Genomic DNA, 16053 nt, shown 5'->3' with positions numbered 1-16053 from the left:
TATACCATCTTATTATACAAAATGCCTTGTGCCATGGTGCTGTTTGGCCAATCTTCCTTTTAAGATTCTTAATCATCAATTTTCTGTCTGACCTTATTTGTTGCACTGTTTGAGTGCTCCCACCTTTGTTTCTGTATTTCTTCTTTAAAAGTGGCATTGAAGTCCACTTGGTTCACACTGCCATATTTGCTCTTATGAATCTCGACTGATTGCAACTGGAAAACAGCTAGTTTGGCTTAGTTTTAGGCTGGTTAATGTAGCTACAAAATGAGCACACAGTTATTTTGGTTGCAATTTTAAAATAAAGGAACTTGCTGTATACTACACGTTTCTGCTTGGCCCATAAGGCCTGCAGTATTTTGGAATGAATAAATAAACAAACGAAGTTTAGAAATGCATTGGACAAATAAACAAGCAGTGCTCTCTCTCTGCAGGAGAGCCCCTTTGGGACGGAACTGGTCCGTCTGCGCTGCTCTCTGTCACGACTCAAGTGCCAGCTGACCAAGGAGCAGGAGACACGAGAGGAGCTCCAAACTGAGGTCGACAACCTCGTTCAGGTGATGTGCATCACAGAACACAGCTCACATTTGTATCAGTTAACATCTGTTCGTCTCTCGGGTTGCAACGCACAAATTACAAGGACACGTTATATCCTCGCTGCACAGCATTGACAGCTGTCCAGGCTACCTCTAAAACTCTTTTGAAATTTTTAGAGCTCTTTCTGTGACCTCAGTGATGCCAGCTTCATTTGAAATCCTGGCTGGATACAATGGAAGAGCCATTTCGGGCCTGAAAATGAATTGCTTTTCAGGAACAGCAAATGAAATCGGCTGTCACAAAGTTATTCAGCATGCCTGGGAAGTGGAAAGGGGAGCAGTCTGATGCTTGAAGCCTTTCTGTCAAGGTTAAATGATTTACTAAAGGGTACTGTAGCTGATTTATTAAAGAAAGGTAAATGAAATGACCACTTTATTGGCGTAAATATGTTTTTTTTTTTTTTTTTAAAGAAGAAGCTGCAATTCTATGAGCATGGAGTTGTGCAGCATGAGGAAACTAAGTTTTTAAGCCGTTCATGTTATTTTTGCGAAATAAGGGATTTGAGTTATGCACACATTGAATTTTCAAATTTTTCTTGATGCATTGGGCACCCAGTGAATGAAGTTTGGTTAGGCAAAGATTTTGAATGAACTGAATGAGGTAGGATTAGTATTTGGTTCACTTCAGTAGTACAATGTGCCAGTTAATTAAAACACTGCTTACTTGTTGCCCTTGGTTAAATGGAACAAAACATTTGGGATCCGCCCAGGGTACTTATGCTTGCATATACGAAAGATAAGTCTCTCAACTGTGAACAAATTCTTTGTAGTGAACACTATAATCAGTACAAGCCAATTAAGTGGTCATCTGTAGGCCTCTTTATTATTTTCGTTGCTGCTGTTGCTCTGCATTTTAGGCCTATATGCAGTGAGTGTTTTGCCTATGTACAGTCAGTGTTTCGACTGCGAGGTTTTCAAGAAACAGACACACAAAGCACTGTCGTTTGAAAACAAGTTGCAAGCTCTGCAAGAGTTTGAGTGCAGCAACCTGTCTAAAACAGGAGTTGCATGGAAGTTTGAGATCCAGATGTTGACACTTGAAAAGTTTGAAAAACAAAGCTGCCATTCAAGAGCCTCTTGCTTGAAATCGAATGAGAATGATGACAGTGCTGTATGAAGAACTAGAAAAGATTCTTTTTTTTTTTTTGCGATTTAAGGAGTTCCAATTTTTCGATAAGCGGTCCCATTTTGGAGCTGAAGGTGGAGAATGTAGTGGGAGTCGAAAATTTCAGTGCTGATGACCGATGTATGGCTGAGTAGATTTAAAAAGAGCCATGTCCTTGTCTCCAAAGGGAATAAAGCCGTTTGCACCAGCTGGCAACAGGGGACCAACTGGCAGCTGTGGCGTCTGCAGGAGGTCTGAAGCTGTTGTGAGCCGAGAGACTTCTTCTTTGTAGACAAGATGGGCCTTTTTTTATAAGGCGTTTCCATTGAATACTGTTACATGCAAAAGGGACATGCACATAGGTGAGTAACAGCATAAGGAGGGCATTATTAAGGAGTTTGCGCTGACATGGCAGGGAAGAAAATGTTGAAGCTGCTGGTGTGAGGGGAGTTGAAAGACATTCGAGACCTCTCATACTAACCGAAGAGCACGAACGACGATGGAAATTTTCTAAAAAAATTGGCCCGGAAGACAAGACAGTGTAGAAAACTTATCTTCATCGTGGATAATTTCCCTTCCTATGGCCAGGTGGAAGGAGTGAAGTTAGTCAGTCTCTAATTCCTATGTGCCGTTGCTACAGCCATCATCCAACCAATGAGGCAAGGAATAATCCAGTGTGTCAAGGTCAACTACCGTCATCAGCTGCTTCACTGAATGCTGCTGTGTGCTGACGGAGGGATTATAAAGAGAAGGTCGCCTGGCAAGGCAACCTCGGCCACATTTATTAAAGGCTAGTCAGAGCAAGCGATACGAGGAGCAGCAGTGACCAACGAAAGCGTAGGTCCTTATAGTGTTCTAGTCACGCGGCTTGTGTTTGCTTTAGCTTTTTCGACCACTGCCATCGTCCAGAGAGGGCGCTGCTACAGCAACAAGGACAGTGTGGCTAGAGATTCCGTTGTACTTAAGCAGCACAACTTTGAGCACGAAGGGTGTACAGAATTTCTTCTAAGCCTTGGGTCTCAAACATGCATACTTAATTTCTTTTTAAATACAGGACAGTTTAACTCAGTCAATCACAGACTATTGTGCAGCAGCAAGGCATTTTGACGGGATTGTGCTTGCTTTGTCTCAATTATTAAAAATTGCGTGCCCCTTGTCGAACGCAACCAGTGTTCTATTGCACGCATCAAAGTTCACCAGTGTTCTATAATTGGTTTACAGGAAAGGAAAAGGCGTAGTATATGTCACACTTGTTTCTGTGGACACCTTCTCTCTATCCACTTTCACTCCCACCCTCCTCCCTTCCCTTCCCTTCAGCACTTAAAAGCAACTCTAAAGCAACTCTAAAGTGTGAAGCACACCATGATTGATTTGCTCTTTTGTTATTTTGTACACTTGCACTGGTAAAGGCTGGTGCAGTATCAATAGACGTGCTTCATGAATTTTATGTGCTTAGCTTTAATGAAACTTTTGGTGAACGGGATTCATTTTTATCCCCTTCAGGTTATGTTATGTTTAAAAGGAGTCCACTGGTAGAATTTGCCCCATGTCTCTGGGTCACGTCTTGAGTTTACACATAAAAACCTCAAAATTTTTGCAACAAATACTGCATAACTTCCATGCACTTGTCCGATTTTGTCTCTGTAAATTGTCAATGAGGTCTGGTGCACAAAATTTTAAGATGTTTCTGTACTTCGATTAGGCCTCTTCATTTAAACATTTTAAGCCTTATTTCTGCAAGTTCTTGCAAGAAAATGAGAGCCGCTGTCAAAAGCGCACTTCCATCAGTTACCAGAGTTTGTTTCTGTTTTAAGGGCAGCAAATTCACTTTGGCGCAGTGACAACCAACAAATGAAGTGTTTGCAAAAACATGCTGTGTTTGTTTATTTTTTGGAAAGCCAATGCATGTAGAGCACCTTCTTTGTCAATGCGAGCGCAAAATTACCTGAAATGAAATAGATTACAGGGAATTATTTCTTTCTCACTGTGGGAGTGCAACAAAGCAATCCGCATGCTGTTGTGAGGCTTTCCAAAAAGATAGCTTGTATCTTTCATCTACCTGTGGTGCACGTTCCTTGGAGTGCTCTTGACGACCAGTGTTAATCTGCTAGATGTTCCCTCACATGTACTATCACAAAAAAAAGAAAAAAGAAACATCTTGAAAATGTCATTGTACAGGATGCCTAGCACTTATGTTGCCTGCCCTCTATAGAGCTTGTCATTTGATATTGGCAGTAAACAGATGCTTAGGAGAGAGTAAAAGCCCTTTTTTGAAAGGCATAAGTTTTAATGTGATAATGTTAAAGACCTCGTTGTGCAGTAATTCTGGTGTCGGTATTGTCGGCATTGTGATTGATGCAATGCCATGCGACCACATGACATGGCCAATATAGCAGGGGCTGCCAGCTTGAACTTGTTATTTTAGATGAGGGGGTAAAGCGAATCGAATCTTCTGGGACACTTGCATTGCGAGTCGGACTTTCTACCCCTAGGCCATGCAAGCAGATTTGTACGACTTAGTTAAGTTCGGTATATATATAAATATCACATGGCCTTTCACCGTATGTGATACATAGCTTATGACTATGCCAAACAATATGTATGAGATAATAGAGGAAGAGATTAATTGCCCTCCCAATTTTATTGCCATCATATGTAAAGCATAAGCTGTCATGAGCACTGGATGTTGCTGGTATTAGCTATCACTCAACGCAAAACCCCCAACCTGTGCCTACTAAATAATTTATATTTCTTCCTTCCTCGTACAGCTTCAGTTTCTTTCTATACGGCCAAACGACGACTGTGACACAACTGATAAGTTCTGGTCACATAAGTCACAAGAAATCTTCAATGTAAAGCTTGCCTATTCACTTTTTTTTCTGGTTCTAGCTCTTGGGCACACTTGCATAAGTGTTAATGCGAATGAAAGTGACTAAATAAAGAAGTGACTATAGAACAGTTTTTGTATGCCCATATGGCCTCAAATCGTGCCTGATGTCGCAGCCATAGCCCAGTCGGTAAAGCCAAAACCAGAATGTTTTGTGAGGGTAACTTTATTACTAATTATGTATCACTCTGTCACTCTGCCGTTAATATCAGGAAATTTAAGAACTTGACCAAAAAACCTAGATTTATTGAAAAGCAGCTAAAATGTTGTGCCTGTACTGTAATAAGAAAGTGGTATCAATTGGGACAATTGGTATTTGCATTCTTTTTTTCTGACTGGCATATTTGTAGAACTGCAGTGATAGGCACATGCCATTTTTATTCAAGTCTAAACCAGTAGCTGTTTCAAGAACACGAGGTGCAAAATTCCTAGGTCAGCTTAGATTTGAGGATTCATAAATATAATTCATAATACACAATGTCAATGCATTGAAATTGAAAAAAAAAATGGCATGCAATAGTGTTCCCACAAAACTCTGTCAGAAGACATCACTGTAGCCATTATTACTCATAGCCATAGCCACTGGAAGTACTTGTGAGGATGGTTGCGACTTCCCGCATGCAGGTCCTGTACGTGACCTGTCCGCTTGTGTGTTGCACATAAACGGCGCTTGAAAGCCCACGGGGATTGGGAGCGGGGTTTGTGGTTTGTGTTTCATAGCTTTTGTCCTCAATTTTCTCATTCAATTTTTTGGCCAACTCACATTCAAGGAAAGGCTGCTTATTTATTCTTTTTTTCCTTGGCCTGCAACCTTTGGATGTCAGCTTAGAATCAAGGTTGACCGAGGTTCGAGTAAATACGGTAATATATTGCCTTGTTGCAGCTTACTAGATTAGTAAGAGTGCTTTGCTGATGACAGTGCATTCACGCATGGCTTATGTTTTGCAATGCGCAGGAAAACATGCGACTACAAGAGGAGGTGCTAGCGTCCCAGGAACGGGAGCATCAGTGCCTCAACCTCCAGATGGAGATGGACATCCTGGAAGATGACAGGCAGGTCCCCTTCTTGTGTATATGGCAACATTTGCGTGAACATAGAATCATCCAGCAGCTTTGGGCTTTCTTGTTTTATTTTTATTTTTGTTAGGTGGAGATGAAGATATGCCCTGCTTATTTACCAAATGCAAATCAGCTTTAACAGTTTGTGGTTTCTCATAACTCTGAGTCAAAGTTTTAGATGACTAATTATATGCCACCTGCATGGCATGCTTTCTAAGTCTAACTCCAGCCAGTTCGAATGGTGGACCTGTTCTCTTGCGCTTTGAGACCAGCATGGAGACCTACAGTTGTTTTTGCGTGTATTCATAGAAATTTGTGTTTTGAACTGCACGAACATTTTTGTGAACTTTGTTAGTAACACCAGAATAAATGCTTCAGAAATCATCTCATAAAATATGCACTGAGCACGCAGCAATGTTTCAGTAAGTATTCAAACCTCGTTGTAGCGAACAAGTGAAAAAAATTCATAAAGTAATTCGATGTAGTCGAAATTTGTAACAGAAAATTTCATTAGAAATGCACACAAAAGCACCGCTGCTTTCAATATGCTGTAGATGGGTTCAAAAGTCTTGGGACAGCTGTTGGAAAATATGAGATGAAAACTATAGTGAGCCTTTGCACGAACACTTACTGCACCATCAGAAATTGTCTGTGTATATTTTCTGTACAGCTGTTGGAAAATATGAGATATGAAAACTATAGTGAGCCTTTGCACGAACGCTTGCCGCACCATCAGAAATTGTCTGTGTACTGCAGTGAAGCTTGGCACCTGCGATCTGAGCGAGTACCACTCTGTGAGTTTGATATATCCATTTCATGGTGAACGGCGTTCTATATAACACTACCAATTGAGCTATGTAAATTAACAATATAAAGCTGAAATTACATGCATTTGTTAAGATGTTTGAACAAGTCTGATATATCCAATAATCCGTAATATAGGTGTTGATTGTATTAAGGAATGACTGTAGTAGTGCCTTATATATTAGTTACTATGCTTTCTTTATGCTGATAGTATTGCCACGAAAATATGGTTTTAGTGCGTGGTTTACGTTTTCATCTATTTTCACGCATACCATTTGAATGAAATAGCTGGGATATGCACGGAACATGATAGCAGGCTAGTTGGTAGCTAGTTAGTGCCATTAACGGACCCACTAAGTTGCTTACCCCGCTACTACAGGTACACTCAGACATGTAAAGGTTGCGGGAAAGACACAAATGCAAAACAGGACATGTGACGAGCACGGCTCCCAAATGAAAATACAATGCAGTCCACTTATAACGATATTGAGAAAACAGGAAAATCTGATCGTTATAATCGATTATCGTTTTATCTGAACCGGTGAAAAAAAATGGAAAATGAAAAAAAAAAAGGCACCCACCCATGTTTTTCCATACATGTAGGCTTGCCTATTTAGCTGCGATGAGTCAATTGGGTCGAGCAACGCTAATCATCGTAAAGAGCACTAAACAATTTATTACGGGGTTTATCAAAAGCCATAAAATAACTTAAGCATACTCAAAAAACTCGGAAATTCACGCTCACTTGAGCAGCTGCTGAAGCTTGACAATTGCCATGAGTATCGCTTCCAGTAGCATGTACACTGGCTGTAGTCTATTCTGTGTGAATGAAACCGATCAATGACTGGATGAACTGCAGGACATCCCCAGTCTTAACGATCATTAAGGTCGTAGGTTGTGAATGCCCGTATTTTTTCACGAGGCTTCCTGTTTTGAAACCATCTCGAGAGCTATTGCACTGTCAAATGTGGTCGGCGCCACCTTCCTCAGATGCACAATCAGTGATGGCGATGACAGTACGGCCGCACCCTTTGAGCAGCAACAGGCAGCAATTGCGATGATGATAGTGCTCATTTCCTACCCACAATGGCACTCGCAGATTTCTCCACGACAGTCCGTTTTCACCGCATATGTCAAGTTTCCACGTCATTCTCTTAATATCTTATTTTTTATTAAATATGCAGACAAATTTTCGTGGTAAACAGCTACCGTGCGGCGATATTGCTGTGTCCGATGCACCGATAATTGATTGTTATATCTGGTTTATTTTTTACATTGGGCCAATGGGGAAACTGATAAATCCCAAGAATTTGATCGTCTTAAGCGATATATTGTTATATCTGGTATCGTTATAAGTGGACTGCACTGTATTGACTGTTTGCCACCAGACTGTCAAGAAAAGGCCGTGCTTATGACCCATTGTGCTAATGGCTGTGGCTTTTCTTTGTTTACTTTTTTTTTTTTTTTTTTTCAAACTATGTAATAGCGCCCACGGAAGTCAATCATCTGGCCTCATTTGAAATTCCTCCTGTACATATTGGCAGGCCCATTTTGTGTCCAGGAAAACAAGTTGCCCTGTCATAGCTAGAAATAATGTTGCGAAGCTCTATCTCAAGCTAAGGAAGTGCTGTCACTTCTTTTTACATTGTGGAACTCTTTGTCAAGGCACATTGCTAACTGTTTTTTCGGTGCAGAAAATTTTTGGGTGATAACTGAGCTATTTTTGTGCACTGATGTATTTCATAGACAGCTCAGGCTTTGATTCTACATGCAGTCAGATGTTCATGCAGGCTTGAGTGAATTCTTGGAGTTTTGAGCCAATATATAGTGGTGTTTTTGTGATCTAGGGGGTTCTACTAGATATTAGGGCCTTTTTCAAATCTCGGACTAAATGTATGTCTTGGATGGCTAGTACAGCTCTTACCCAGAATCTTGATCTCATTCCTCTGGGGCTGGCATTTTTTGCAGGCATGTGCTCAGACAACTGTGAGCTTTGATACTTTGACAAGGATATCATATGTTTTATTTCAAGAACACTCCATGCAGCACCCAGTTTGGCTTATATACAATTTCCCACACATTAATGGATCACTCCAGAAGCACATGCCACCTTCTTCTGCTCGTGAGACACGTTACACAGCCACAGCATCACTACCGGTGTCACTGTGGTGTTTTCTTCAGCTCTGTCCTAATTGTCAAAACTGTGATCCACATCACCAAAGAAATCTAAGAAATTGATTGTGATAAAATTGATGCTAGGCTTGTCCTGGTAATTGCTGCCGAAGTGATCAGAAACATAGAAAGTCTATATGTACATAAATTCTAAACCAAATGCTGCAGAAATGACTGCAAAGGAATCATGCCATGCTCTGGTTGAAAGAAGACGAAAGCTCACACTTGCTCGATCATTGCAATGCCTGCAACATTTGTTCGCCTAGGCTAGATGAGATTTAAATTATAGGTAAGAGCCCCAATACTGGCCCCCAGAAACTGATGCACACGTTCATCATAAAGAAAAAGGGCCATGATTGTGTCACCGAGATGTCATTTGCGCTATACAAAAATGAGTTGGCCTTTCCAGGTATCATGTTCTGAAATGTTGCTTTGTTGTTCCCCAAGTGCTGTTATTTTTTTTAATGTGCTGAGAAATGCACTACTTGGGTCTCCCAAGCCAACCATCGGAATTGCCTGTGCCGCCACTGTGATTGGCTAAGCTGTTTCTTGATGTCATTAATGAAAATGACAAAGTTAGCCGTTGCCATGGCGACCTATGCTTCGTAGATGCCATAAATGGCAACCAACCACCAACACCCTAGCATTCCCTTTTTGAAGCTGGCATCCTCAAAAAATCACGAGCATGCATTTGGCAGGTGGTAGTTGGCAGGTGGCAAGGCCAGTCACTGATTCATTGACAGGTTGTGTGATTATGAGACTAGAGGGCATGGTAGAGTCGAACTGAGCTGCCAGCTTGAGCAGCTCCTTTCATACAGAAGGGTAAGATGAGAACCAAACGCACTGTTGTCTAAGCATCTGTGCTTGTACCATCGCTCTGGTATTTCACAAGTAATTCAAACTAAGGCTGGCATTATAGCATTGCCTTTGACTTTGACTTAAGCCAAGAGCCGAATCAGTACTTCTAAAAACACTGCCAGTTGCGTAACCAGGTTAAGCCTGCATAAATTTTTTTCTTTCTCCATAAGCTGCATTTTGTTTTCTCAGGTATGTGGTATCCTGCCTCGAATTTCTTTTTGTTTTTCGTGAGATCTTTCCGCATACTAAGAGAGAGAAGATGGTTTGGAGTGAATTGGCAGGTACTCTCTGGTCGTGAATGGCCGCTGTCCACTATATATCTCTCTGGAGAAAAGTATAATATCTTGCCCGTGGTCACCTTGGGGGGCAAAAACATATGATTTCGAATCTAAATTCTGAGAGGAGGTAAGGCAATTATTAAAGTGTTGCAGAGAGTCAGATAGGAAGATGGATAGAAATTCATCATGTCTTCAAACAGGAGTATTGTAAAACTTGTCTACTTTAAGTTACTCGGCTAAACAATGGGGACAGTTTCTATTTAAGTCTGTTGGTACCTTGCATAACTTGCCAGCTTGTGCACACATTATGTATACATAGGAGGTGGCGCTCAAGTGGGAAGCTTAAGGCACTTCAGCTTCTCCTATTGAAGCCTTGTACACTTTCTTTCCTCGTTTCTTTTCTTTTTCTTACATCTTGAGCCATCTTTCCTTTCATTCTGACCCGAGTGCAACACTCACCCAGAGAAGATTTCATTGAATTCTTCATTTTAAACAATTATTCTTGCTCAACTTCCTTTTGCATGTAGACAAGGTTAAGTCAGCGCATATTGTGCAGATGTGTAAAGAATGTGGTTCCTGTATTTTTCGGGCTGCATAAACCATGGTTTAGTATTTTGTGTTTAAAGTAGTTTTAAAAGCTTTTGCCCCCTAATTTGTCACCTAAAGAGCCACTAAAAAGCCCAGTACTTCAATCAAATATCGGAGGTAGTCTGTGCAAACCACTACTATAGTGATACACATCCCAAGAAGAAGCAAAAGTTCAAATCAAAGCTCTATCGGTCTCTGTTTTGGAGAACCAAATGTCTTCATACTCTATGCTGGCATCCGAACCTTTGCGATGATGGGCTCTGTAGAAATGGCATCTATTGCTCCCTCTCTCTGACTGACGGCTGGGTGAAGGGCATGCAATCATGGACCACACATTCAATCTGGTAAAAGCGCGGGAACTGGGGCGTCGTGCCCCGTTGTTGCTTCACTGTGCAAAGGCACGTCCAAGTACAGATTTGCTGTTCATTCTTTCCAAACATACACTCATAGTAGGGTATTTTCATTGTGAGGATAATTGCAAACTTCGCGACCCCTATGGGGAATAATGTGTCAAAGCACCCCAAGCTGAGCTTCTCTCCGTCATGCTGTTTTTTTTTTTTTTCTTTAGCGGAGAAATGGGACCCTATGTGTAATTGAAGGCAAAAAAGTAAGAAAGAAATGGCTCTCACAGCGAGTCCTTAACTCCACGCCTCCCACGGCAAATTTCGCTTGCGGAGGCTAGTCGACAAGGCAGAAGAAAGGACAATCTTTAGAGAGGGGACAGCTTGAGAAGAACCACTAAAACAGGTTGATTGTGATGGCTGTAACTCCGCTATTATTTAGTAAGTCAAAAACATTTTTCCATCTGCATGCAAAAATGTTTTTAAGGTACTAAACAATAGTGGAGTTACAACCATCACAATCAACCTGTTTTGGTGGTTCTTCTCAAGCTGTCCCCTCTCTAAAGAGCTGTGCAATGTCATTAAAGATCCCCAGGTGGTTGAAATTACTCTGGAGCCCTCCACTACGGCACCCCTTTTCTTTCCGCTTTCACTCCCACCTTCCTCCCTTTCCTTACTGTGCTATACACATACAGCGCCTTTCCTTTCCTGGAACCAATTATTATTATTATTATTGTTATCTGCATGTTCCAAGCATGATACCTGACAGTCATTAGTGTATAAAATATTTTTGATCAGTGGGCGGCCAATGGCCCTATATAGCCAACCGAATATTGCCGTCTTGTTGCCTTCTTATTGCCCATACGTTTTTCTTTATCTCCTCACTCACTTTGTGTGGGCAATGAGGTACTTGCATGGAAAGTATGTGGTTGTTCTGCAACCTTGAAGTTGGTTTGCTTATTTTTCTTGCTCAACAAATTTGGCATCGGTGGCTGAAGCAAGTCGTACATGCCGCTGCTCTTGAGGAAAGTTAAAATTTGTTATTCATTCAGGGCATAGTGTCTGTGAAGAAGTCATCAACTGAGCCCCAGTAATCATACCTATTTCATGTTTTTTACCCACAGTTTGTGCAATAATTTCTGCTTGTACCCACATGTTTTTGTATTAATTTAACCTAATGTATGCCTTTTCCTTTATGCAGGCATCTTTGCTCAAACTGCCGAGCTCTAAACAGGCTAGAACAGTGTGAGGAGCCCGAGGAGGAGCTTGCCGAGCTCGACCACTTCTCTATGGTCCAGCTCAAAGATGGTCTTGTGGTCTACGGAGAGCAGGAGAGCATGCCCGAAGCCATTGATTTACAGCCACAGGCTCAGAGCCAGGATGCTGAGAGCCAGGTGTCCCTGCTTAGTGAACTAGATGCACAGTACCGGCTACTCATTGACAAGTACGAAGCACTACTGGATGCAAGATGCCGGTCACTAGCCCTAGATGGACCGGCCGCCGAGCCCGGCTGGACCGGCACCAAGCCTGCCAGTCCGGTCACGGCTGTCAAGAAAAATGACTACCCATCACTTTCTACGGGGAGTGACGCAGAGTCAGCAGAATCCGGTGAGGTGTCACTTTCCTCCGGTTTCTCGGAAGTGACACCAGAGCGTGTGTTCACTGACCAGGCTGTGCAAACTGATGCAGCTTTGGCTGAAGCAAAGAGGCAGCTCGCTTTGGACTTGACCGCCATGAAAAGTCCAGGAGCCAGCGGCGATCCGCTGGGCCAGCATTTCACACGCAGCCCACCGGAGTACAAAAAGCTGTTCGCTGAAATATTTGCGGTGCTGAAGCGGACTGTGACGGACGGGTCCACTGTCACAGAGAAGGTTGAGTTGCCGCCACCCGTAGAAACCACGGTGGTGGTGACTGCCTGTTGCAAGAAACCGGCAGCGGCTACCAGGGCTTCGAGTCCGTGTGCAAGCCGGACGCCTCCGCGCAAGCTAAACACAAACTTGGACATTAGTAAACTGTGCGACGTGGCTCCGGGACCGACATGCCCAGTGGAAGAGGTCAAATATAGGCTACCAGGAGGCATCACTTATGCAGAGGCTGTTCGCAGAGGAAGGCTACTGCGCAAGGCGACCACTGAGCGAAGGGTGCCGAGAAAGTGAATTGGAAACCTTGCCTCGTAAAGGACTTGTTAAAGGAGGCTTCTAAACCCATTTTCAGACCACGAGCCTTGAATCTTTCTCTGGAGGACAAGCAAAAGTGAGAAAGGGAAAATTATTTTGTGCAAGCAGAGAGTCAACATTTTGTTTTGTTGGGGCAAAGAACGACCGCAGATGAAAACTGACAATATTTTACCTGAATGAGTCAAACATAATGCTCTGTAGATAGCGCTCTTCAAGTGTCTTTTTAAAAAAAATAAATCATTTATGTAAGAACGGGCTACTAAACCCTTATCTTTTCACTCATTTATGGTTGCTGTTTCGCCTGGAAATAATTTATGAGAAAGAAACTGCAGTTGTTTATTATACTGCACTCAACGCATACAACGTTTCACTCAAATTTTAGTTCCAGCTTGCTGTTTCTAAGTCATAATTGTGTACTAAACTGTATGCTTGACAGGAAAGATATCCTATTTTGAACTGCCTTTGCACTGCATCTGACCATTTTTTCAGCAAGTTTTATTATTTGTGACATAATTTACTTCCTGAATTACGGTGCTAGTAATATTACAATGCTCACAGAGCTGTTCAGATGCTATTCAAAATCGGGGCGCGGCTCTCGTCGTCAGATGGACGTGGACTAATAAGTGCTCCCAGCCATACCTGAGCCTTCACAACTGTTTAGTTCGATTCGATTTTCTGCACTAGTTCTTCCTGAAGCTTTTATGGTTAGCTAGCGAGATATATTATGCTGTAGCACGTTTAGTGCGAGTGCCATGTTGGCTTTTGTGCAGCAGATTGAGATGAAGTGAGCATATCCATTTATGCATTTTTAATCCTTGCCTGCTATAAACCCAGCACGTTTCGCTTGCATTTTGTCTGTTAACTTTAGTCACAGTTTATTATCAGTTTATTATCAGTGTACTTACCACCAACCCTCTAGCCATGACCAGCCATTCTGCATATCTGCCCTTCTTGTCTCCAGTGAAGTGCGCAATGTATAAAGAATACCTTCATTAAGAAAATTATACTTAATTGCGATGGAACCAGCTATATAAAATGTGTTATTAGTTTGTGTAGGTTTTAGAATGTTTTCTCTCCTACAGCACTGCAGTTTGCAGTAAAGCATGGTGCATGCAATTTTCATACTGTTAGCTTTGTGTATTAATACGGAAAGTTGAGCTAGTTGGTACATTGCAAACTTTGTGTATTAGTTCTATGCATTCATCTGTCATAAATGAAGTGAATCGGGCTTGTTGCTAAAGGTTCATAGCTTAAACAACACAAAGGAGAGTCACCAAAAGAAGCACAAACTGCAGGCAATGTCTATCAGTAATGTCTGTCAGCCATCAGCTGATAGACAGCACTTTGTGGTGACTGCTTATTTGTGTTTCTTCCTTCAAGCTGTTTCAAGTAACAACATTCATAGCTTAGCTTTTCCAGAATTTTCCAGTTCTTGATGCCATTGCAGCACCTATTAAAAGGAGTATGGAATTAATTGGCAGCTCCAAATTGTATGTACAGTTCTGGGCACTGGGTTGGAGGTTTAGTAGGCATAGCAAGGGACCAAGTAAGGATTTATGCTCTGGGCTTATTTGTGAAATTAACGAAACTGCCATCTCACTTTTTTGCAGCCCTTTCTATTCTTCCTGGTTTGCACAGTGTTTTCCAGCATAGCTTGGCACTTATTTTTATGTTGCACGAAAGTTTCGTGACAAGATGTAGTTTTTTTTTCCTGTAACGACATTACAGTCTTAACACGACTGATGCGTTCCATATCGCCAGCATCAGAGTTTTAGTTTACCGTGATCTGCGATCTGCTACCGTGATCCGCCACCGCGCATTCCGCTGCGCATCCCCAATACCCTTGACACCGATAGATGGCGCCACATACTGGATGTCGGCACATAGACCTGCCGCGTCGGGACCAATCAGCTTGCACACCCTGCCCATGAGCGGTTGAGGGTCACGGTAAACTAAAACTCTCTATTACCGCAAACTGCTGTTAATCTTAGTCATTGAAGGAATCGGAATTGCATACAGAAGTTGCCTCTTTCTAGTTTACGTTGCAGTGATAAATGGTTGTAGGTAACCTGTCTAGCCTTTTTGTTCCGTGTAATTGCTCTGCATTAAGCCTAACTTTGTTCAGCGTAGCAGCCATATTTATTTTTGTCCTGAAGGCAGTTACTGCCATTTAACTTGTTTGCTACATCGCCTTCAAGACATGACAGCTCAGTTTTACACGAGGTCAGGGAATCTCACGAGGGAAGCTTACCCTGGGCTGGGAACGCAATGCACGTTGTAAAGTCTGTGATGTGACAAGCATCTGTGCATTGGCATGACGTGGTTAATTTAATGTCTTATATATATATATATTTTCTGCTAAGTAGAGTCTACAAAGTATTATGTCCCTATTAGACAAAGTGCCTGTTAGCGCTCCTTGACCACATAGAACATTTGTTGGTATTTGTGTACATATACAACAGAAAAGACCCTCGACTGCTTTTGCAGATGACAGTGAAGACATGTACTTGTAAATACAGTGATACTGTGAATGATTTTAAAATGTCTCGGAGTGCCAATTGCAGGATGCCAAGTGTATTTTTGTTTGATGCAGAGTTGAAATATATATGCATTATATCAAAGTTTTACTTTTGTCGCTGTTCTGAGCATATCCACCTTTTTAAGCGTGCACAAAGCAGGTTTGTACAAACGTGTGTAAACCTTGTAAATCACTGAAATAAAGTATATAACAGATTTCAGGTGGCAGTCCATGCATTTTATGGATATGAGTTCCTAATTGTCCAGTACTTTTGTATGTGGACTTTAATATAGGCCAGTTTGGCAATATTTTTTTTTGTTTTTGTTTTCACTATGTAAGGTAACATTTGCTAATAATGGTAGCAAAACATGAGTATCCTGTACAAGCTCTGTGCCATCAATATCTGTACTCAGAGATACAATAGTTTATTATGTAATCTTTCAACTGCACTTGAAGGTTGTTAATGTTTGCATTTTATCCCTGTGCTTGCTGCAAAGACAACAACAGCTAACAGATGCAACACAGTTTTAGCCATCTATTAGACCTGCTGATCCAATTTGTGGCTATTAAAAAGGTTCATCAGTTTCAAGGTAGCCCCAGAGCCCAAAAACTGCAGGCTTTAACGTAAGAGATAGCGCAAAACTATAAGGTAACGGGTAAGGGATAGAAA

At 41.8% G+C, this 16053-nt stretch overlaps 1 protein-coding gene across 4 annotated transcripts in view; it reads left to right on the top strand.

Annotated features, from left to right (window-relative positions):
- Positions 1-15603, top strand: part of LOC146189695 (cerebellar degeneration-related protein 2-like) — a 159729-nt gene extending 144126 nt beyond the window's left edge. For all 4 annotated transcript variants that reach the window (XM_084604463.1, XM_084604464.1, XM_084604466.1 and 1 more), the window contains 3 exons: positions 435-557; positions 5544-5641; positions 11890-15603. In XM_084604463.1, coding sequence (XP_084460589.1) covers positions 435-557; positions 5544-5641; positions 11890-12844 — 1176 coding nt within the window. In that variant the 3' untranslated portion in view covers positions 12845-15603. The remainder of the gene's footprint in view (positions 1-434; positions 558-5543; positions 5642-11889) is intronic.
- Positions 15604-16053: the final 450 nt, after the last annotated feature.

This window comes from Amblyomma maculatum, chromosome 5, assembly GCF_055883805.1.
Source record: "Amblyomma maculatum isolate TAMU_Amacu chromosome 5, ASM5588380v1, whole genome shotgun sequence".
Classification (NCBI taxonomy): domain Eukaryota; kingdom Metazoa; phylum Arthropoda; class Arachnida; order Ixodida; family Ixodidae; genus Amblyomma; species Amblyomma maculatum.
This window is presented reverse-complemented; position numbering and strand designations above follow the sequence as displayed.